Raw genomic sequence first — 25,022 nt, 5'->3', positions numbered from 1 at the left:
AAGAAAGGAGGAAAAGCTTACTTCTTAATCTCGTCTTCTACTGCATTGACTCCCTCAGTTTGTGGATTCTGGAATTTGTTGGTGGCGCTTCCAAAGTCACACAGGACGTAGTGGCCTCGGTCGTGCAAGAGAATATTTTCAACCTGAAAAACATTTCCCAACCACCCATTCCAAAATATTATTTAGTGATGCATATGAAAATCTGGTTCAGAGTCATATAAATATTTTACAGCTGATAATCCTATTAATATACACAGGAAAGTTATTCCCCTCCAAGTATCTCGAGAGGGGTCATCCCAAGTGAACAAAAAAGCAAAGCGTAGTAACAGGGTGAAATGACAATAGAGGGGGCAAACTGAGGAATTCCACAATGCGGAAGCAAGAGTCCCATGTTCCTAGATTTCCAGCCCCATTTCTCACCTCTGCAGAAATAGTCCTAATACTTTTTTCTTTTTTTTTTTTTAAGATTTTATTTATTTATTTGACAGACAGAAATCACAAGTAGACAGAGAGGCAGGCAGTGGGGGCGGGGAAGCAGGCTCCCTGCTGAACAGAGAGCCCAATGTGGGGTTCAATCCCAGGACCCTGGGATCATGACCTGATCCGAAGGCAGAGGCTTAACCCACTGAGCCACCCAGGCACCCCTAGTCCAAATACTTTCAAGCCTGTGTATCTTTCCTCATGTTCTTCTTTCAGGCTAGAATGTTCTCTGTGATCCCACCTTCTTACCCAACTATCAATATCCCATTCATCTTTCCAAATCCAGTTCAAATGGCACCTCATGTTTGAAGCCTTCCTCAAGGACCCACTGAGACAAATGTCACTCCTCCCCCACAGTGCTTCAGCACTTCGTTCTTCCTGATGTCATTATTTCACTGGGCCTTATCCATGCATTATCAATTTCTTTACCACACTACATTAGGATTTCTGGAATAATAAATATTTGCTATATTTTAGATACTTCTCAAAGTGATTAAAGGCCTGTGGGCAAATGTGCAGTTTTCCTATTAAAGTATTATCTTTTATAGATGAATTATTTGGACAGTGAGTTAGCAGTTCCAAGTAGAAGGGTCCTTTACAAATACCAGAATCTCCAGAAATCTCTGGCATCAAAGGACTATGCCAATGAAAGAATAACTTCAAGATGGTGGGCGCTTCTGTACTCAAGATGTAGTGAGTAACTGTTCGTATAGGTGAACTGAGCTGACTGGTGTGTTGGAGAACAGACCTGGCTCATGTGGGCAGTAAAATGGCAGCCAAAACATCTTGTTGGGCCAGCAAGTCTGTCTGTAGTCTCCATTGTCTTTTGTTCCCAGCCTTCCAAAGACTGATCACCTTTAGAAAACAAAGGCAAGAGTAGACTACAAGCTCCTTCAAGACAAGCACCATCTCTCTCTCTTTTTTTTAAAGATTTTATTTATTTATTTATTTATTTATTTGACAGGCAGAGATCCCAAGTTGGCAGAGAGACAGGCAGAGAGAGGAGGAAGCAGGCTCCCTGCCGAGCAGAGAGCCTGATGTGGGGCTCGATCCCAGGACCCTGAGATCATGACCTGAGCCAAAGGCAGAGGCTCAACACACTGAGCCACCCAGGTGCCCCAAGACAAGAACCATCTCTTAATCCTGTTTGTAGTCTTCTCTACCAGGGCCTAACATAGTGCTTGCTATAGAAAATGCTGGTTGAATGGAATAAGCTAAAAAATAGAAACACACTTAACACCGTGTTTGTGTGTGTGTCCGTCTGTCAGAAGCGAGACAGAAAGCCACCAAATGCCTGGGCCATACTACTACGACTCTTCCTTTAAAAAAAAAAAAAAAATGGTCAATTGTGAAAGTCTCTTGTTCCTATACTTGTTTCTATACTTGCTTTAGTTCTTCTGAAAATTACATTATATATTAAAAAAATGTTCACTGTATATTCTGTATCAGCTAAATCTACTACCTAAAGCCTTTGCTGTAAACTGATTCTTTTGTTTATTGTTTATTACTCCTACTGAGTCTCCGGCGTGTGTTGTTATCAGGGGTTTTGTTATGGTTACTGTTAACTCACTGTTCCTTGGAATTCATCTGTGGGAAGCCTTGGAGGCCTAGGTTTAAAATCTCTTTTTCTTCCTGAGAGATACTCTTTTGCACCTGGGGTACCATTAACCTATAATCACTTGAATCTAGAATCTTGACCTAGGGATTTTTAGCCACATAGGCAGGGTGAACTATGGCCACCAGCTCTCATGGATATGCTCTTGGTCCCCAGAGACAAGGCTGAGGCAAGCAAATATTTCATCTATAGCTTTTTATAAAGCTCATCAGTTTAACTTATTTACACAAAGTGACACACTCAAGTTATCCTGAACATATACTCACTTTAAGAATCTAAAATAATTCCAACAAAGCAATACTAACACTTGCAATCTAATTCCAAGGTTATAGACAGATTGGCTACCACTTACTGAGATTTTACTATTATGAGTATTACTGTGCTCAGCACCTCACATGAGATTATCCTCCTAATAATATAATAATATCCCTGTTTTACAGATGCAGAGGGTGAGGCTCCCAGTGATGAAGCTGGGTAGTAAACTTAGGCAATTTAATTCTAGAGAAAGGTAATTAATTACTTTTCTGCAGGGGCAGGAAGCAAGTTAGAAGTGGAGTGTTATTCAGGGTCCTCAGCCATAATACCCTTCAACTGTGCTGGGTGTTGAGTATGCCCAGTGTACTGGAGACATGCTTAAGGACGGGGCTGCCTTAGTCCCTTACGTTCAGAAATGCCCCATAATAGGAATCTGGTCGATGAGGAACCAGGTGACTAATTACTAGCCAGGCTGCTTTGCTCAGTGTCTCTTAAGCATTCCCTGCATTGCCTGCTTTGTTATTTTATTCAACTGCTCCATTTGTCAAATCGTAGCCATTTTATGAGGCCTTGCTCGAGTTCTAACTCCTCAGTACAATCTTCCACGGCCAGGCTATAAAATCTGTAGAACCTAACTGTCCACGAGGGGTTGCTAAAGGGGTTGCTGAAGGAAGACGTTCAGACCAAGTTAAGCCACGCCCATTTGTTACTTATCCCGTAGTCCATGGTTGCTGCATTTGAGCTCCATTGGAGAGCCGAGCCGTTGTGACAGACAATACGGCTGATAAGCCTAAAATATTTACTATCCAGTCCCTGGCAGGAAAGTTTGTCAACCCCTGTCTATAATTATACTATGCCCATGTGTGTACTACAATACCCAGGTAGGATTTCACATGCCACATACCCCTCGATCCCTTACTCAGTATCTGTTAGTAGCAATCTTCCTTCCCCGCATCACACGAAACACGCATCTCCTACTGTACATGCACTGCCCTTTCAAAATTACTGTCTATACTGCCAACGCTAGAATGTATAATCTAGGAGACCAAGAAGTTAACTCACTTCAAAACACAAACAAGGTAGTTCCAGGGACCAAAATCTCTGGGTTAGAGGGAGGAGGAAAACCAAGCAAAGACAGAATGATGATGAGGCACACTGGAGTTTTTGTTCTGTTTTTATTTCCCCCCAACCACCACCTTTAAAAACTAGGTTTGTGTTTCTGGTTAGAACTCTGGTTCTGAGTGGCAGAACTCAGCATTACACTCTATCAACCTGGTCCCCACCTCAGCTTGCCTCCTTCCCATAAAGATAACATCACACAAACCTATGTTTGCAGAAAAAACAGTTAAAAATGAAGGGTGTGCACAAAAGTGGACACAAAGCCAAAACTATCAACGTAGGGAAAAGCCTTATCAATATCGGAGAAATGCTAAGGCAGGGATGCCTGGGTGGCTCATGCTGTTAAGTGTCTGCCTTCAGCTCAGGTCATGATGCCAGCGTCCGGGGATTGAGCCCCGCATCGGGCTCCCTGCTCTGTGAGGTGTCTGCTTCTCCCCCTCCCTCTGACCCTCACCCTGCTCTTGTGCTCTCTCTCACTCTCTCTCTCTCTCTCTCAATAAATAAATAAATTTTTTTTTTAAAAAGAAAGAAATGCTAATGCAGGTAAGAATGGTAAAGGTCCGCTCTGGCCGCTTTGCCAGCTTGCTGGGAGGGTCATGAGGTGGCAAAGGTGAACTCACTTGGCAGCGGCCACCACACCAGCTGCCGCACCCTCTGCACGTTCTCAGTCTGACCCTGTGACTTGGGAAACCTGCAAAAACCTCCAAGGTCAAGCTGGCCACTGCCCTTCGTCACCAGCACCACCACCAACAACAACACACTGGACACAGAGCCTGGCATGTGACAACCACACTAGACTTGGAGGTCACAGGACCTCAGGGAATAATCAGATGTCTGACCTCAGACAAACCTTTAAGCCTTGTCAGACTTGTTTCTCACCGGCAAAGTCAAGCTAATAATATTTCTATCGCTGCTGTTATGAAGCAAGTAGGAGACTGTGCCTGAAAGCAAACTGTAAATCTCACTCTATAAGCCTAAGAAGTTATGACCACTCATTTAATAGAGAAACACACACACATTCCAACTCCTACTATATGCCGAGGAGGTTCTGGGGGTAAGGCTGTGAACAAATCAAGGTTCACCTGCTCACAGAGCTTAGAGTCCAGCGGGAGAGAATAAGAAAGTACGTGTAATTGCCAGGTGGTGATAAATGTTATGGGGAAAACCCCCACAGGTTAAACACATGTGAAGTGAAGGGGGACACTACTGCAAACAGCACATTCGGAAAGGTCACCTCGAAGAGGTGAGCAGAGACACCTGAATGGAGGGAGAGGGTGTGGACCACCCGGGAGAGGAGGTGGCTCCCGGAGGACAGTCCGCAGGACGGCGCTGAGATGGCAGCAGGCTTGAGGCACCTAAGGCGCACAGACATGCCACCATGGCTGGGACAGCACTGTGCTGGGCACTGGAGTTACAAAGAACACCGAAGACACGGGGGCTGGAAGGTCTCCGGATAGTGACCTTAGGCATGGGGAGACCAGATAAAGCCGGGCTTCTGGTTAGTGAAGGACTCAAGTGGCTGAAAGTCGTAATAGAAGCAAAGGCACAGAGACAAGAATGACACAACTAACAAGACAAGTAACAACACAACTAACAACACCCCCTATGAGCCACATGATGCGCCCTGCACTTTCACCTACACAATTTCATGAGGACTCTTACAAAGCCTTATTGTCCCGGTTAACAGATGAGAAAACTGAGTCCAGTTACCTAACATGCCTTACACATCACAAGGCTGGTAGGGCAGGATGTGGGCTCGGGCTGCCTGACCACTGAGGCTAACCCTCCCCGCTGCACTGAGGGGCATTATGCAGGTATGGAATGTGGGCAGCTCAGACGGGCAATCTTGGAGGGAGCAGGAGAGACCACCAGAGCAGCTGACAAACAGCAGACTAGGGAAGGCCCCTCGGGAGCCACTCAGCAGCAGATGAAAAGAGGTGTTTGAGAGAGGTTAGCCAGTGAGAGGGGAGAAGGGGGAAAGTGAGAGCAGGTGCCATCGTCCAGGGGGAAGTGACTAAGGTCAGGACTAAAGTAGGGCCCAGAGGGATTCAGTGAGACTAGGAAGGTAGAAAACCAACTGGACCTTTATACATCATCTTCTAGAAGCTCCAGAGAATTTGCAGAGTGACTTTGTTTTTGGCCAAGTCCCTTGAGATGTTAGCCTGACACTGGTCACAATCCTAAGGTCTTCCAGCTCTTTGCAAGTTTAATAGTACTGACTTTACTTCCCAACCTATTGGCTTAATAGGGTTATTGAAGTCATCACTCCCAAACTCTGCTCACAGCTTTAGCTAGAAGGTCTGGAAAGCCCCCTCCTACTGACCCTTCATTTTGACATTATTCCAAGCAGATAAGGCATTCAGGCATTTCAGTCACAGAATTTATTACCACTAGAAATTCTGGAGAATTTGATAAACGTAGGGTTTCAAACTTATGATTCTAAAAATGGGTAAGAATCTTCATCCTACTGTACTTCATGAAATCAAAATCTCTTTTCTGACAAAAGAGGAGACATTCATGATTTTTTCAGTCTGAATGCACTTATTAAACCTTAGCCCTTTCTTCCCCTTTCTTAAGTGCCTAGACAAACAGCACAGTATAACAGAGCAAAACCAACCAAATAAAAACCAAGATGGGAGTAAAAGACCCGTGGCCTTTGCTCTGGTTTGATCACAGAATTAGCTGTGCAGGTGACAGCCTTTGTGGGCAGAGGCTTCCTCACTGGTAACAGGAGAAGGCTGGCTTAGGTAACCTTCCCAGCTCTATGAACCCATGATCTGCAGTGATCTCTTTATTTCCTCAGAGAGGGAAAGATTAAAACAAAACAAAACAGTGAAGTGATGAAAATGTTAAAATAATGTATTTGAGGAAAGACCTCCAATGAAGAACAGAGCTTCTATCATGCTATTTTTAGAATGTGAGCTGCTTAAGGACGGGGACCACTTTCAACTTACTTCCTACACAGACACTGAAGGAGAGACCGCACGTGTGGTGGGAAGGACTCGCCTCAGTTCTGGATGGGAATAATGAACCCCCACGCAGGGCAGCCCAACAAGGGGATCCACAGCTGGCCTGGCCTGTGCTCTTTTTCATGTCCTACTGACTTGTATTTTAGCAGAAATCAACAAAATCTCACTTGCTAATGAAAGCGGCTAAATGGCATGGAGTGGAGGATATATGGAATTTGGGAAAGCTTCCATCAAAACAACCAGGAGTCAATGACTAAAATCAACAGCAGGCAGGACTCTTCTGGAACAATTACAACCGGGGCCTCCTCCCAGGGGGCCCCTATTTACATTCAACTATTTCCAAGGTAGAGGAGAAATGGCAAGTCTCTGGAGCTACGGGTGCCCACCTGGTGGTCCCCACTACGGATTCAGACACAACTACAGAGTCCAATACTGTGTCGTCAGCACAGTATATGCTGTGTATATGTGTGTATGTGACTATATAATTGGTATATGTGTATATGCTGTGTATATGTGACTATATAATTGGAAAGGCCTGGTACAAGGAGAGAGTAATTAGCAGAATTAGCCAGCTCTCAGGAGCACCAAGGAGGGCTGAGGGGCACAGGGCCGGGGGCAAGCTGAGGAACAGAACACAGCAGCCTCTCCTCTGATTCCCCTCTAGCCACGTGCCTCTGCTAACATATGTCACAGACTGTTCGGTGCAATGAAGAAAGAGTCTGGGGTTCCCGCTGCCTGAGCCCAAGCACTGTCCTACCCCGTGTCCCCGGGCTAGACCTTGAGCTCCATACTTCTGGCTCCCGTCACTGACTCGCAGCAGCACTGTGAGCACCACAGGGCACTGCCATGCTGGGAGTATGTAAATTAGGGAGATTTTATCGACAGGTATGCCATGACTCACCAATGAGGCCTCATTTAATCCAGTTCCAATAAAAGATTTTGTTTAAGAACATGGGAACAGCACTCTCTACAAGGATGCTCAGGGGTCGCCTCTGCCTCCTCCTCTTGCCCTTACCTCTATGCCCCATCAGCCTACTGTGCCAGGGGTGTTCCTAGAGAGGGACATGCATGCTCTTAAGCCTCTTTGTCCCCTTCTCTAGGAAGCCCGCGGGCTCTGCTCTCTGCCTAAAATGTCCTTCATCCTCTCCACGACCATGCATATCCCACCAGCCTGTGAAGTGCCACTCTCTGACCACACAGTAAGCAGCTCGATTCTCCACTGTTCCGCACTTTGTTTTAGAACCTTTGTACGTCACCTGTCTCTGTTTCAAATCTAAACATTTCATTTACATCCTCTCACCAACACTTCAAACATCTTGGGGGTAGGAACCACATTCTACCTGTACCACCTCCACGGAATTATGTACTTGTACCATGCTAGGTTCATAATAATTACTGAAACGTATTCTCCTTTTTCTACTCAGAAACAGGGCTGACTGCAGAAGGTCACTGGAGAAGGCCAGCTAAGGCTTCTGAAGGTATGTACTACCTTCCCGTCAGCTAACTGCTTTAGTACAGAAATGCCAACATGCATGTACCACTTTACACCGATGGGGCTGGCTGAAATAAAAATGACGAGAAGAGCTGTGAGGATGTGGAGAAACTGGAACCCTCGTGTATTGCTGCTGGGATGTGAAATAGTACAGCCACTCTGGAAAACAGTTTGGCCATTCCTCTGAAAGTTAACTGCGGTTACTAAATGACCCAACAATTACACCCCTAGATGTACACACAAGAAAACTGAAAACATACACCCACTTAAAACTAGCACACAGATGTTCATACTACCTGAAGTAGAAACAATTCAAATGTCCATCCACTGAGGACTAGATGAACGGGATGTGGTCTCGCCACACTATGACGATCATGCCATGAAAACGAATGAGGTACCGTTGCATATTGCAACACAGATGAACTCTGACACCACGGTTAGGTGAAAGAAGTCAGATGTAAGAGGCCACTTACTGTATGAGCCATTTATGTGACACGCGCAGACCGGGCAACAAAGCAAATTAGCGGTTGCCCAGGGGTGCGGGGTGAGAGGTGGGAATGAAGAGTGATTGCTGATGGATACAGGGTTTCCTTTGGGGAGATGAAATGTTTTAGAATTAGATGATGGTGATGGTTGTACAGCCTTGTAAACAGAGTAAAAGCCACTAAATTGTATACTTTAAAAGGGTGAATTTTATGGTTATGAATTATATCTGAATTTTTTAAAAAACAAAAAACAAAACTAAAAACCTTGACACAGAAATGCTAGTAGGCTGCTATGATCCTCAGACTTGAGAATATACAAAACCCACAAGGGGTGATTATTAAGCTCTAAATTCCTAGGCTTCCCTGACACCGCCACACAAGTTATGGCCCAACGGGTTCCGTGTGGAATCCGGTAGCCTGCATTTAACAAGCACACTAGGGGATGCTGATCCCAGTTACGAGCCATGAAGCAGGTTTCTCAAAACACAGGTGTGTAATGAAAAGAAACTGTAATTTAGAATCAGAAGAACAGGATTCACTTTCGGAACCTGCTCCTTTCTGGTTATATGACCTCAGTCAAGTCACATAACTGATCTACTCCTGAGTTGCCCTAACTATAAACGTAAAGAAGAACATCTTCCTCCAACAGCGTGTGTGTGTGTGTGAAGTGTCTGGTAGTATACACGGCACACAGTTGGTGTGCCATACACGCTGGTGAATCCCAGCCAGGTGCCAAGTCCATTCGACAAACATTGTCAAGTGACAATAATCAGAAAAGCCCCGTACAAGGAGGTAGTAATTAGCAGAACAAATTTTTAAAATAATCACTTACTGGATTTTGCAAAATATGAAACAGACATTAAAAACCAAGCATCAGGACGCCTGGGTGGCTCAGTTGGTTAAACAGCTGCCTTCAGCTCAGGTCATGATCCCAGTGTCCTGGGATCGAGTCCTACATCGGGCTCCTTGCTCAGCAAGGAGCCTGCTTCTCCCTCTGCCTCTGCCTGCCACTCTGTCTGCCTGTGCTCACTCTCTCTCTCTCTCTCTCTCTGATAAATAAATAAATACATAATCTTTAAAAAAAACAAACAAAAAAAACAAGCATCACTGTTTGCAAACTATTGAAATTAGTCTATCATTTTCCATGCCCCTGACCGTAAATTTGGGACTCCATCAGGAAAAACAAAAACAACATGTATTTAGTCAGTTGATGACTATAAAGGATTTCTAAAGGCTACTTGGGTAATAAAAGCCATACCTGTACCCTACTTTCTTTTTTTTTTCTTTGTATCTTCTCTTACCAAGCAGAACGGAAGAAATAGGAGGTTACCACGCATGTTCTGTCACATCCCCCAAGTGTCTCCCCGTTCCCCAGGCCTATGGGAAATAGCCTGTAGAAAGGCACTTAAGCAAACAGTGGGACCGTTACCTTCAGGTCACGGTGGATGATAGGAGTCTTGCACTGATGCAGGCGGGCAACGGCTTCGCAGGTGTCACAAAATATCTGGAGCACTTCATTCTCTGTAAAACCTGTTTGCAGGCGCTGGTTCATCAGGTTGACCACCTGGCCTCCTGTGAGGGGGCATAGAGCAAGCCGGGAGGTTAGCAACATTCTGATTCACCACTCACCCAAGACAATGAACAGGCTGTCCACAGAAGAGCGACCTGGACAAAGGTCACTGGCTGAGCCATGACTGCAACCCAAGTGTCTTGATTCCCAGACCCAGATTCATCTTCTTACAATCCAGGGCCTCCTCTGATGCAGCAAAACCCATTTATTTTATAAAGTACTCCAGATGTGAGCTGACTTCGCGACATCTTGAAGATCAGTAGACCTGATGGTCTGGTCCTGCTCTAGCCACTTGGTTACTCTGTCCCTGTTTGTATGGGATGAGGCCACAGGTTCAACCTGCTGTATTTAAGAATCAGACTACACAAGAGACCCCAGAAGCAGGAAGAAGACAGCTTTCTGGTCTGTAGTTTAGGAATGGCTTGGTCTCTCTAGCCTCACTCACTACTTGCTGCCGAAAATGAAGAAATACTCCACCAATATTTCATCTCCAGGACCAGAAGACTGATGACCTCACTTACAAAATTATCCAGATCCCTGGATGCTCCCACTGCCTTGTCTCGAAACATTTTACCATCCAAAAAAGAATGGACAGGAGGAAACAAACAGCCAAGTTCAAATTTGGTAGTATCTTATAAAATTGGCTTAGGGTTATTAGAGAATTGGCTGAAATTATCAGTTAACATTACGTTTTGGGGATTAACCACATATTTAATTTATGGACAGTATCTTTAAAGGCAAGGAAAATTCAGTGGAAGTACGGATGATTATAAAACAGGGCACCAAACAGTGAGGCAGTGACCCAAGCTTGTAAGTGGCAGTTGCTCAAGCCACAAGAGCCAGACCTCCAAACTTGTTGTATGAAAGGCAGTCAACTCTGAATCAAGTCATGCTACAGTCTGTACGTCCCAAGATAAAGGCTGCTTGAAACTCCAAGCTTTCAACTACTTAACTCCACTGTTCACAGCAGCATCGTTTGAGTATAGCCTTACTGGCAATTACAGCTTGCAAGAAAGGAGAGGAAAGGTCATTTCCATTAGACGAAAAGAATTATTTTCCCCCATAACACAAGGACGGGGGTGTGGGTGGAGAAGAGAACACATGAGGGAGGGAGTGGGGAGGCTAAATCCTTTCTTCGGTCCATCTGGAGTTGGGACTTTATTATGTGCCTTCATTGCTTGTTTTAAAGCATCACAGATAACATATTCCTCCTCACCCTCATACATTCTCATTCACATACAAGCACCAAACCTGCCTAAAGCTAACAAAAGAGGAGTTTTGTATTATCAACCACTTCAAATCGTTTGCCATAAGAATAACCAAGAGGTGACAGCAGGCTCTGTATCTTTCAGTCTCACAGTCTGCACACCTTTAAAACCACAACAACAGACATTAGGGCACAGAGCACATTCACTGAAATGACCCCCGTGCCCTTGACAATCAAAGTGCCAGACAATGGGAGCTCAAGGTCTGGGTTATACACTTACCCCTACAGAAGTCCATCAGAATGAGTACTTCCCACACATCCCCGCTGCTCACGTTGTTGATACTGGAGTCAATGTAACCGACAATGTTCTTGTGCCCCGACAGGTCTCTCTAGAAAGAAGAGTTGAGAAATACAGTATTAGATACAGACACCAGTAGGGACAGAGGGAGCGCGCGGTTCCATTAGCACAGATAATTTAAACAGATAACCTTAACAGCAGTGAAAGGTAAGACTGCAGAGGAGGGTTAAGAGCAGGTTTCCAGTGGTCTCTGAGATTCATGGCCAGCTCTTCAGTCAACAGTTCTATAGCCCTACTAAAGCACAACACGCTCCTGAACGAGATTCTGGAAGCAGATGCACACAGGGTGCCTATGTGCTTGTTCTATCAGTGCTCCCTGTAAGTCAGGAGCAAAGACGCCCATCTCCAGAAGTACTGCAAAGAGTACGAGCCAGACAGTATGAATTATTTAAACATGTGAATTTTTAATTCAGAAAAAAGAAACTGGTGGGGGTTTTTTTCCTGGCTGTAGGTAGACAAGTGGATTCAACATGACTTTTAAATTGTTTGTACTGTTTTCCTCCCTTTAGGAAATGTATGAAAAGAATAACCGCTTTACAACATTTTGAATGGCCTATGGTGGCATCCCAACCTAAACATTTTGCTCATAATTAAGCCTTTCAAGTCCACCAAATGGAATATAAGATGGGTCCTGTTTCTAGCTCTCTGGTTGGAACTGCATATGCTCTCTCCGGGTTGCTTATGGAATTCACTGAGCCAGCAAATGTTGACGGAGCACCTCCTGTGTGTCAGGACCCATTCAGGCACCAGAGGCTGCCTCACACCTTGCTATCATTCTTTCAGCATCCCTAGAGGCAAATCTTTGTAACGATGATGTTTAAAATCCAATGTCATTAAGAAGTAAGTCGGGGAAAGAAAAAGTGAGCAAGCTGAGGAGAAGGATTTTTGCACAAATTCAAGATTAAAAAAAACCCCATAAAACTAGTTTTAATAAATTGTTTGGTTTAAAAAAGTGGGAGGATAGTGGAAATGTAAGTGGTTGAGTCACCAGACAAACATGACAGTTCAGGCCATAAAAACAGTAACTACCACTACAAAAACTGGAGATTTGGTTGCTTAGAGTGACGTATAAAGTCTCTTTTAATCTAAAATTATATACCAATATAATGGTATCGCATGAATATACCTGAACCCTGAGCATCAAAGTTAAAATTCATTAGAATTTTCCTCTGAGTGAGGGAGTGAGAACGACTGCTGCTTCAGAAAGGTAGACAAAAATAGAAATGGGACGGCTGGAACTGACAGTGGGAAGTCACTGGAGCCCGATACAAGAACAGTTTCAGAGAAGGGATGGGATGGGGGGAGGGAGAAATGGACTTGCAAAGAGTTGAGCATGTAAGAGCTGGCGAGTATAGATGAGTCTTCTGGAACATTTTGTGCTCCAGAGAGGAACAGCATTGCCAGAAGGAATTCTCAGGATGAGAGAGAACTGAGCATGGGAGAGTGTAAGGAGCCAGGAGCAGAAACTTCAGCATAGAGGAGAGGACAAAGGATAACTGAAGGAACCTATGCCTGCAGGAAGAGGGGGCGGGGACTGAGGGCACCATTAAAGGGACAGGTCTTAGAAAGAGGAGCAGGAAGGAATCGAAAATGGATATGCATATTGGTTTACAGCTGGAGAAGGGGAACTTTAGTGAGTTCAGTTCTATTGTTCTGTTTTTGGTAGAGAGCAAGACCACGTTTGCAGTATAAGGGAATGAGAAAGCAGCTTGATGAGAGAAATAAAAGGCTTTGAGCAACTACTTTGGATGACAGACAAAGGAGATGATGAGGCAGAAAAAGCCGTCTCTCTCTCGAGTTCTGCACAACAGAACGTGATTTCAGGGTTCATGTTGTAGAGCCCCATTCTTCCTCCTGCTTTTTACTCTCATCATCAAGTCTTCAAAAACTTGATTTCATTTACACAGTCGAGGAAGGAGGAAGAACTGGAGAGGAGTTCTGAAGCCAAAATAGAGCAGAAGATCATGTTCTCCAAATGTTCACAGGAGGAATGAAAGACTAATGTTTCCACATTAGTAATTTGTCTACATTTAACTGTTTGAAAAAGAATCTGCAATGCCACCTCTGATTTGCCTCACCCCAAGAGGAATAATAAAGACGCAGGGGGCGGGGAAGCATTTGGTAGAGCCAAGAGGAGGTCAAGAGCTATTAGAGGACCCAAACTGGATAATGAACATCTGCAGATGGCATCCTAGAACAGTGGCCAAGCTGTTTGCTGATCAGTTCAAGTCCAAATTCCCGTTCATTTTGTCTTCTGCAGAGTTCCTGAGAGATGACCAAGCAGAAAAGATTTCCTCTTCGGATGGAGCCCATGGCACTCACTTTTAACGACCTGATAATGCAGCAACATCTCAGATTTTAGAGTAACATCTCACTAGTCTGCAACGGAGAGAGAAGATCGATTTGAACGGCTGTGAAATGCAGAGAAGACCAAGAGGAAAACTTACTGCAAAGGGAAACTGACTCACATAGAGGGTGCCCTGCCCTGTTCGTAGCACCAATAGGCCAAAGGAGACCCAAGTATTCCCTGGCTTTGGTTAAAAGCCCAGTTCCAGACTTGGAGAACAGAAATGGACACAGAGGTATGGGACAGCACTCACACGGTTTGGGAGCTCAATTCCTCAGGAAAAGGCAGGATATAATAAGGAGGATGCCTTGATGCCCTTGGCTACAACTCTTATTTAGGGTACATGGAGATAAAAATCTGTATTTTTGAGTGTAAGTCAAAGCGTGATTTTAAGGGGAGTGGGAAAAGTTCAGTTAAATTATTGATCAGATCAGTTTATATTACATGATTTAAACAGTGGTAAGTCTAAGGAATGTGTATTGTCCTTTTTAAACTTTATATTTAGATTACCATTACAGAAGACTAATAAAGTACTGACATAAACATGCTATTAGAAGACCTGCTTTATTAAGTAGATTTTTAAATGATTTGTAGTGGCCTTATTAATATATTTAACTGTTTGAGGTGCTAAAAAACTTTCTTCATAAATACATGCGAAAACTGCCATTTGAAAATCATGCCTTTAGTTTGCGCAGTGGCAGCATTGTAGTCAATGAGGTTTATCCGAGGCGCGATTATTGCTAATTGAAAATCATGCCTTCAACTCAGATCTTATAGGTTATCACAAATCTCAAGTTTATCTGGGGCCCTAATTAATGATGCTTGTAGCACAAAACAGTATTCTATCCCTATGCTCAAAATTCCTACAGCAAGAGGATTCAATCCCCAAGTAAGTACATCTATAAAAACCTTCATATTAAGTTTAGGAAAACAAAGAAGATAGCATTCTAAAGAGCATATCAGTAACATGCCACTCACCCCCAGACAGTAAAAATGAGTATGGTATATAACTAATTTCCCTATATATTTGCTCAGGTCACCCTTCTTTGGAATGTCAGCATGATATCTGCAAATTCCCAGTACTGATAGAGCTTATATTTGCAAAGATTAAGTTTCCAAAGAGATAATTTACCTGCTTTGACCCTCCATTCAAATATTCAACATTTTCTGCTTTTTATGACTCAGCACTATTCCTACTTCTGGGATCACACCATGGTTCCACAGAGCTTTTAAGCAAATTTCAGCTTCTTTTTAACTTAAAGGTGAAGGAATCCAGTTCTAAGGCCTGAAATTTGTTTATTTCTCCTACTGGATGGCCTTTTTTTTTAAGTTAGTTTTTTTTTTTTTTTTTAAGATTTTATTTATTTATTTGATAGAGAGAGAAATCACAAGTGGGCAGAGAGGCAGGTGGGGGGTGGAGGGGGGAAGCAGGCTCCCTGCTGAGCAGAGAGCCCAATGCAGGGCTCAATCCCAGGACCCTGAGATCTTGATCTGAGCTGAAGGTAGCGGCCTAATCCACTGAGCCACCTAGGCGCCCCCTCCTACTGGATGCTTTTTGCCTTACTTTTCTTTGCTCCTTTTTCCCTCAATCACTCTAAATTTCCTTTATAACTCTCTTCGAGGAGTTATTCACAGGCCCAGTAAAACATCAAGTCCAGTACAGTAATAAAAAGAAACACTTTTTCTTTTTTTTAAGATTTTATTTATTTATTTGACAGAGATCATAGGTAGGCAGAGAGGCAGGCAGAGAGCGAGGAGGAAGCAGGCACTTTGAGATCTAGGCTAGTCCTGGTATTCTATGAAGGCCAAGGTATCTGGACTTCTGCTTACATAAGAAGTCCCAAATATGATTCTTGTCCCCACACTCACATTGACTCTCCCGTTCCTGAGTCTTACTCACTAGTTAATCCTAGTTAGTGAGTAAGAGAATAGTTAGTGAGTTAGTAAATAGATCTTTAAAGTCATCTAAAATCTGATTTTAGAACAGTGCTGCTCAAACTTTAACAGGCATATGAATCACCTGGAGATCTTGTTTAAAAGCAGATTCCAATCCAGTAGCTCTAGGAAAGGGCCCCTAATCCTGCTCCTCAGTGGCACTTAAAGTAGCAAAGATCTAGAACAGTGCCACTCAAAATGTGACCCACAGATATGTGCTGCTTAGTAAACTGTTACCAGTGCAGAAGGAGAGAAGAAGCTTGCTCCAGGACATCAATCAATTTAGTAACTAAGAGGCCTTATTTCTTTTCCTAGTGATATCTTACCTATGAGGAATACAATTCCTTGATTTACATTCTGGAACAACATGCTCTGAATAGCACCCATATGCTTACAGCCAGCTGATTTTTGAAAATGGTGCCCAAAAAAAGATACAATGAGGGAAAAGTAAGTCTTTTTAAAAAATGATGCTGGGACTGTAAGGGCCTATTTAGCCAGAGCGATTCCATCTGGTTGAACAGTGACTTTGTTGTTTAACTGACCCTGCCCCCCCCACCCACCTCCCCCCCTGCCCCCCCCCCCCCCCCCCCGCCCAGGGAACTTACTTAAAAACAAGTCCCGGAAACCAGTCCCAGGTAACAAAGCCCAAATACAAGGGTAGGTCAGGCCAGGTGGAGGTATCCAATCAGTGGGGGCGCATACTGTCTCCCCAGCTACCAAGGAGTATGGGCCCCGCCCTTAGGGCGCCTTTTGGGCGCCAATTCTGACCAAGGTGATAGGCTAGTTCAAATATCTACTATAGGGTAAACTGTAATTCAATTGGTCACTTATGTGTGACCTAGCATGACTGTGCAGCTTTCTCTGTGTGTTACAATCTCATTGGCCACCTGTGCATGGCCAGGCCCAACCACATGGGCTTTGCCCTTAAAAGCTAGTCTGTAAGGCAGAGAGGAGTCACCTCTTTGCAAGAGATGGCCCTGAAAGGTCGGTTTGATTCTTGATGCTTGGCGCAAAATAAAGCTTTGCTTGACCTTTGCTTTGTAACAGTCTCGCTCCTTTAATCATGGGCCCATTATTGGGGGACCTTTCAGGACAACTAGATTATCTACATGCAAAAGAATAAATTAGATCCTTACCTCATACCATTCACAAAAGTTAATTCAAACCAGACCAAAGATCTAAAAACTCCCCAAAGAAAATATGCACACAAATCTTCACGGTGTTAAATTAGGTAATAGTTCTTAGATACACCACCTGAAGCACAAGCAATCAAAGGGAAAAAAACTACACTTCATCAAAATTTAAAAATTTAGCACTTCAAAAGACAGTAATAAGAAAACAAAAGACAATGCAAAGAATGGGGAAAAAATATTTGCAAACCATACACCTGATAAGGATCCAGTATCCAAGCTATATAAAGAACCCTTAAATTCAACAATAAAAAGACAGCATAATGTAAAAATTGGCAAAGGATGTGAATGGACATTTCTCCAAAGAGCATATAAAATTGGCTGATAAGCACATGAAAAGATGCTCAATGCCATTAATCACTTGGAAAACGTAAATAAAAACCACAATGAGGTATCACTCCAAACCACAAGGATGCCTATAATCAAAAAATAGAAACAATAAAAAATGTTGCCAAGGATGTGGAGACTGGAATCTTCATACGTTGCTGGAAGAATATAAAATAGTGAAGATCCTGTGGAAAACAGTTTGGCATTTTTTCCAAAAGCAGAGTTACCACTTGATGCAACAATTTCATCCTGTGTATATACCCAAGGGAAATGAAACACCATGTTCACACAAAAACTTGTACACAAATGTCCTTAGCAGCCAAAAACCAGAAACAACTGAAATGTCCATCAGGATAAACAAAATGTGATACACACACACACACACACACACACACACACACACGGAGTATTAAGCAGCCGTGAAAAGGGAAAAGGTACTCACACATGCTATCACATGGATAAAGAAGGCACTCATCCATGCTTAGCATGGTTAAACCATAAACATTATGCTAAGTGGAAGAAGTCATAACAGTCCATATATTAGATTATTCTATTTATATGAAATGTCCCAAACATATACCAGAAAGTGGACTATGCTTGCCAAAGACTATGGCAAAGTGAGCATGAGGAGTGACTGCTAACAGGGATGGGTCTCCTTCAGAGATGATGAAAAAAAAAAAAAAAGTTCTGGAATTAGATACAAGGTTATGGGTAAATGACCTGTGAATATACTAAAAATCACTGAATTATATTTAAAAGGGTGAATTTTTATCTCAATTTACAAAGAAAAGTAGCATGGCAAGCTAGGGAAAAAATAAACACGCAAGAGGGAGAAAGAAAAGGAAAACAAGGTTCTCCGAGCAGCACTCATCCAGAGTAGTCAGGCAGCTCAAAATGTAATCCCTACTAGAGCCTTTTGAGAAGCAGTTTTCTTACAATAATGTCACTTCTTTGGACCCTCAGCCCGACTGCAGCCAGCTTGTACTGTTGATGAGTTCTTCCCTACATCCAACTGGAAACTTCCAGCTCTTGCTCCCTTCAGAGCAAAAAGAACAAGTCTTCTTTTTCACTTTCTAAACAATTGAAATATTATTATTTACACTCTAAATTTTTTCTTCTCTAGGTTAAATATACCTATGTTCATAGACACTTTTTTTAGTTGCATCACCACTTAAATGCTTCGCTTTGTCTGTATCCCTTTGACAAGAATGGCCCCAGGAAATGAATGGAATACTCCAGGTGTGGTCTGACTCATGCACAGCAGACCAGCCTCATCACCTACTATTCATTTTATTAGCGTAGCTAAAAATGGCATTTTTATCCTTTTGGCAGCTGCATTACACTACACATTCATACTGAGTTAATTGACCGCTAAAATACTAGTCTTTTTCCATTTTACACTGCTTTAAATCTCTGCCTTCCCAGAACTATACTTGTAGAATTGTTAAAATCAAAATTCAAGTGTATGACCTTGCCTTGTTATTTCATCTCATTAGAATCAGTCCATTGCTTCAATTCATAAGGATCATTTTGGATCCTGATTCTATTACCCAATGTAGTGGTTATATTTTCCAACTTTATATTAGGTACATAATTGATAAGTGTGTCTTCCCTTTAACCAAGTTATTTGCTGAATGTAAAATAACATAAAACTAATGGTAAGCTGCAGGGCTTTTTTCAAAAAATCTTCCTCCAAATTAATATCAAACCACTGATCAGGAACCAAACCACAGTAGCTATTACTCCTAGAATCCAGCCTAGACTCTCCAACTTGCTCACAGACCTCTGGTGAGTGTCCTTACCCAAATGACACAATTTTTAGACACTGACCTAGTGCACTCCCCTGAGGTTCCCATCCAGAAACCCTCCCAAAAAGGCCATGATGTTGATATGACATGGCCTGCTCTTACCCAACCTGAAGGTTCTTTGGATCCCTGCTTAAAATAAATACTATACTAACATTCAAAAAGAAAAAAAAAAAAAAAGGAAATTTTTTTCTACTCCAGTACTCATCCTCTATAAGGAACCCTCCCTCTTTCTTTCCCTTTCTCCCATTCACCCTTCCTCCCTTTCTCTCGCATCCTTTCAGTGTTTTGTTCAGGCAAATCCAAACAGTATATATTATGCATTATGTACAAACACACATATCTTTTCTTACACAAAAAACAGCTTCAAAGCATCTTTTTAAATAATCTGTTCCAGATTCTTGTCCCCCATCAATCCTGATGTCCCTACTGTGCACAATCTTCCTTCCTTCTCATTTAGGAATATGGAAACATTTTCTTGCCTCAAATCTTCAAGCTCTTCTGTTGAAAGCAAGGCTTCAAATGTCACTGGTGGTAGCTCCCTGTCCTCACTATCAAGCTCACCACAGATGGAATCCATCTGGGCCAGGAGACGTGAAAACAGAACAGCACTTGGTACATCTTGGGCTTCAGTTCTTACCCCTTTAAGTCTGAAACTAATTCATCTTTTCCTGCCTTTGGGTAAAGGAATCTGAACTCCAAAACTCAGCTTCCAATTGTCTGCCAGAAACCCAAATCCCTTTGGTTCCATTAGGGCACATGTCCCAAATGTTATTAAAGGCCTCCTACCATACCCTGGTAAATGGTACATGGCATTTGTCAAAATAAAATGTCTCTGTTGAAACCACTAACCATTCTTGAGTTTGGGTGCGTGCAACACACACATCCTCACTCTGCTGTCAGTGCAGAGAGGACGCTGCTTCTCCAACCACTAACACACAAGCCTTAGCCTGTTATAAAGCATGTTGCCTCCTCCAATTCCTTTCACAATTCTGACACTGTTTGAGAGAGGTAGGGTTAGGGTCTGGCCTCTATCTGACAGAAGTCTGAGCCTAGGAAGGTTAAAAACATCCCAAAGGGCTTTTGATTAAAATGGTAAGAAAAAAATTTTTAAGTAAGTTGAATACTTCCTTTTATTGCTGCTTCCTTCTAAAGTCTTACTAAATGATGTAAAGAGTTTGTTTTTTAAAAAACACAAACTTGGGGCGCCTGGGTGGCTCAGTGGGTTAAAGCCTCTGCCTTCGGCTCAGGTCATGATTCCAGGGTCCTGGGATCAAGTCCAGCATCGGGGGGGTCTCTGCTCGGCAGGGAGCCTGCCTCCCCCCACCCGCCGCCGCCTGCCTCTATGCCTACTTGTGATCTTTGTCTGTCAAATAAATAAATAAAATCTTTAAGGAAAAAAAAAAAAAGCACAAACTGAAGAAGACTTCCATTTCCGGGAAAATGGAGTCAAGGTGCTTTTGCTTATTTTCCCTTCTAAGTACAACTAAATATAAATACTCTGGACACTAGAATAGATTTTAAAAAGCATAATAAGAAGGATCTGATATGTGGACAGAAAACAGCCTAGCTAGAAACTTTAGAGCCCGAGGAATGAAATGATGGTGAGCTGCCCGAGTTTTCTTTTTGTCCCATATATACCAGACTAGAAACTGAAGCAACTGGTGAGTTAAAAACACCAATAAAAGCCACTCTCTCTAGCCAAAGCCAGGAAAAGGCAGCCTGGAAAGACAGAAATTCACAGACACTAACTACTCTATTCCAGCCAAAAATCACAGAAAAAAACTGCAGCGCCTCCCTGCAGACACGCGAGCAAAAGCCAAGTGGGGAGCCCAGACTTCCACCTTCATATACACACTATATCTATGTATATAACGTATTCTTGTATAACCAATATATGTAACATTAAATAGAATATTTAAAAGCTATACAAAGAAATGGTTAACAAATACAGGAAAAGATGGCTCAACATCACTAAGCATCAGGAAAGTGCAAATCAAAATCACAAGAAAGTAACACTTCATGCCTGTTCGGATGCCATTATTCAACAAACACACACAGACAATAACAAATGCCGGCAAGGATGTGGAGGTATTAGAACCCTTGTGCACTGTTGGTAGCAATGTAAATTGGTACGGCCACCAGTGGAAAACAGAAAATTAAACACAGAATTACCATATTACCCAGAAATCCCACTTCTTGGTGTATATCTGAAAGAATTAAAAGCAGGATCTTGGGGGCGCGTGGGTGGCTCAATGGGTTAAAGCCTCTGCCTTCGGCTCAGGTCATGATCCCAGGGTCCTGGGATCGAGCCCCACATTGGGCTCTCTGCTCAGCAGGAAGCCTGCTTCCTCCTCTCTCTCTGCCTGCCTCTCTGTCTACTTGTGATCTCTCTATGTCAAATAAATAAAAAAAACCTTAAAAAAAAAAAGCAGGATCTTGAAGACATATTTGCGCATCCGTGTTCACTGCGCATTATTCACAATAACCAACGGGTAGAAGCAACCTAAATGTTCACTGATGGATAAATGGCTAAAGAAAATGTGGCATATATTTATAATGGAAAAGGACTCGACCTTAAAAAAGAAAGAAATCTTGTCATTTCTACAATATGGATGAACCATGAGAATAGTATAGTAAGTGAAATAAGCCAGTCATAGAAGGACAAATACTGTATGATTCCACTTACATGAGGTACATAAAACAGCTACATACACTGTGCCAACAGTTAAAAACACTGTGTACTTAAAAATGGTTAAGATGGTAAACTTTTAGTTGGTTTTGACCACAATAGAAAAATTATTTTTAAAACATAGAGTAAAATTAAAATAAAAATTTAAGTACTGGCTTAAAAACAAAAAAAAAGCTTCAAAGTTGAAATAATAGTTGCTTAGTTGATAATCTATGCAATATATTCAAATGAGCTGAACATTTTTACCCACACAAAACCTGCACACAGATGTTTATAGTGGCTTTTATTCATAGTTGCTAAAACTTGGAAGCAACCAAGACGTTCTTCAATAGACGAATGGATAAACTGTGAAACATCCATACAATGGACTATTATTCTGCTCTACAAAGAAATGAGCTATCAAGCCATGAAAAGACATGGAAGAAACTTAAATTCATATAAAGTGAAAGAAGCCAATCTGAAAAGGCTACACACAGAATGACTGCAACTATACGATGTTCTAAATAAAGGCAAAACTATGGAGACAATAAAATAAAAATCGGTGGTTATCAGGGGTTGGGCAATTTGGTGGGATCAACAGGCAGAGCACAGGCAATGTCTGGGGTAGTGAAACTATTCCATATACTATAATGGTAGATACATTTTATACTTTTGTCAAAATCCATAACACAATACCAAACTCAATGTGTAATACCAAATTAACCTAAAATAAACTATGAACTCTTGGTGATAATGATATGTCAGTGTGTCAACTCTCACCTCAAGTATCTAGGAAAAAAAGAACAAAATAAACCCAAGCAAGCAGAAAGAAAGAAATAATAAATAAGTATAAAAATAAAAATCAATGAAATAAAAAATGGAAAAATAGAGAAAAATCAATTAAACAAAGCAATGGGTCTTTGAAAACATCAAGCAGCAAACCTCTAGCAATACCAACAAAGAAAAAAGAAATAAGATACAAATTACCAATATCAGGAATGAATCAGGATTTTTATCACAGACCCGGAACAATTAAGGGATAATACAAGAATATCACTAACAGCGAACTCTACATGCATAAATTGGACTTAAATTAAATGAAACGGACCAATTCCACAAAAATACAAACTATTACAACACACCTAATATAAAGCATAATTTAAATAGCCTTATAAGTATTAAGGAAACTGATTTTATAAATTAATAACTGCCAAAAGAGAAATTCCCAGGCCCAGATGGTTTCACTGGAGAATTCCAACAAATGCTTAATTGGAGAAGAACAATTCTACAATTCTACAAAATCTTTTCCAGAAAACAGAGAGGAGGGAACACTTCCCATCTCCCAACTCATACTATAAAGCCAGAACTACCCTAATACCAAAACCAGAAAAAGCTTAATAAAACTCCCAAAACTACAGACCATTAACCCTCCCTATAGCTGTAAAAATCCAAAATATTAACAAATAGAATTCAAAAATAAATAAAAATAATTATAAACCATGACCAAGTGGGGATTACTACAGGGATGCAAGTTTGGTTCGATATTTGAAAATCAGTCAATATAATCCACCATGTTAAAGCTAAAGAAGAAATACCACATGAGCATATCACTCGATGCAGAGAAAAAATATCTGACAAACTTCAACACACCCATTCATGATTAAAAACTCTTAGAAAAATAGGAACGGAGGGAAACTTCCTCAAATTTATTTTTTAAATTCATTTAAAAAAACCACAGTTAAACTTATGGTTAATAGTGAAAGTATTCTTTCCTCCTAAGATTGGAAGGAAGGCAAGGATGTCCACTCACCATTCTTACCCAACATAGTATTGCAAATTCTAGCCAATGCAAGAAGACTAGAAAAGGAAATTAAAAGGATACAGATCAGAAAGGAAGAAATAAAACTGCCTCTTTTTGCAGGTAACACAATAGTCTATATAGAAAATCTTAAGGAATATAGAAAAAAATTCTAGAACTAGGGATGCCTGGGTGGCTCAGTTGGTTGAGTGGCTGCCTTCCGTTCAGGTCATGATTCTGGAATCCCGGGACTGAATCCCACATCAGGCTCCCTGCTCAGTGGGAGTCTGCTTCTCCCTCTAACCTTCCCCCCTGTTATGCTCTCTCTCTCTCTCTCTCTCATTCTTTCTCTCCCAAATAAATAAATTCTTTTTTAAAAAATTCCAAAACTAGTGAACAAATTTAGCAAGGCTACAGGATAAAAAATAAACACAGAAAAATCATTTGTTTGGGGCACCTGAGTGACTCAGTCAGTTAAGCGTCCAACTCTTGATTTCAGCTTAGGTCATGCTTTCGGGGTTGTGGGATTGAGCCCCGTGTTGGGCTCTGCGCTCAGTCAAGAGTATGCTTGAGATTCTCTCTCCCTCTGCCCCTCCCCCCACTCACACCGGCACTCTCTAAAATGAATGAATGAATGAGTAAAAAATCAACTGGTTTTCTACATACTAGCAATAAATACATGGACACCAAAATCAAAAATCCAATACCATTTATAACCATTCAAAACAAAACCAAAAACTTATGTCTAAATCTAAGAATATGTACAAAGCTTCCTTAGAGCCGATGAAAAAAAATCAAAGATACAAATAAATGGAGAGATGAACCATGTTCATTTATTGGAAAACTGAACAGAAAATATGTCAATTCTCCCCAAATTCATATATAAGTTTAACGGAATTCCTATCAAAATACTTGCAAGACATTCTGTAGATAAGGATTATTCTAAAATTTATGTGAAAAGACAAAAAAAATGAGAATAAGTAAAATAATTTTAGGGGGAAAAAAGGAGGAGGAATCAGACTTTTTACAAAACTACAGTAATCAAGGTTGTGTGGTATTTGGTAGAGGTAAAGCCATATAGATTAATGGGAACAGAACAGAGGAGGGCTGGGGCACCTGTGTGGCTCAGTCATCAACCATCTGCCTTTGGCTCAGGTCATGATCCTAGAGTCCTGGGTTTGAGCCCCACATCCAGCTCCCTGCTCAGCAGTAAGCCCGCTTCTCCATCTCCCACTCCCTACGCCCCAGCTTGTGTTCCCTTTCTCGCTGTGTCTCTATCAAATAAATCAATAAAATCTTTAAGAAAAAAAAAGAAAGAGGACGTTCTGAAGATGGACCCTCACAAATATGCCTGACTAATTTCTGACAAACATATTCAATGGAAGAAAGACAGCGTTTT

The 25,022-nt window shown here is 41.9% G+C and overlaps 1 protein-coding gene and 1 pseudogene across 13 annotated transcripts in view; one reads left to right on the top strand and one right to left on the bottom strand.

The window, feature by feature from the left end:
* AAK1 (AP2 associated kinase 1) overlaps positions 1 to 25,022 on the bottom strand; it is a 166,550-nt gene that overhangs the window by 58,972 nt on the left and 82,556 nt on the right. For all 13 annotated transcript variants that reach the window (XM_032873728.1, XM_032873727.1, XM_032873732.1 and 10 more), the window contains exons 4-6: positions 11,473 to 11,581; positions 9,845 to 9,987; positions 22 to 143 (exon numbers count right to left, since the gene is read on the bottom strand). In XM_032873728.1, coding sequence (XP_032729619.1) covers positions 22 to 143; positions 9,845 to 9,987; positions 11,473 to 11,581 — 374 coding nt within the window. The remainder of the gene's footprint in view (positions 1 to 21; positions 144 to 9,844; positions 9,988 to 11,472; positions 11,582 to 25,022) is intronic.
* LOC116877251 lies at positions 14,581 to 14,730 on the top strand (annotated as a pseudogene).

Source organism: Lontra canadensis, unplaced genomic scaffold, assembly GCF_010015895.1.
Source record: "Lontra canadensis isolate GAN:19392208 unplaced genomic scaffold, GSC_riverotter_1.0 scaffold50, whole genome shotgun sequence".
In the NCBI taxonomy this organism is placed as follows: domain Eukaryota; kingdom Metazoa; phylum Chordata; class Mammalia; order Carnivora; family Mustelidae; genus Lontra; species Lontra canadensis.
The sequence above is the reverse complement of the archived record's forward strand: the minus strand, read 5'-3'. Positions and strand labels throughout refer to the sequence as shown.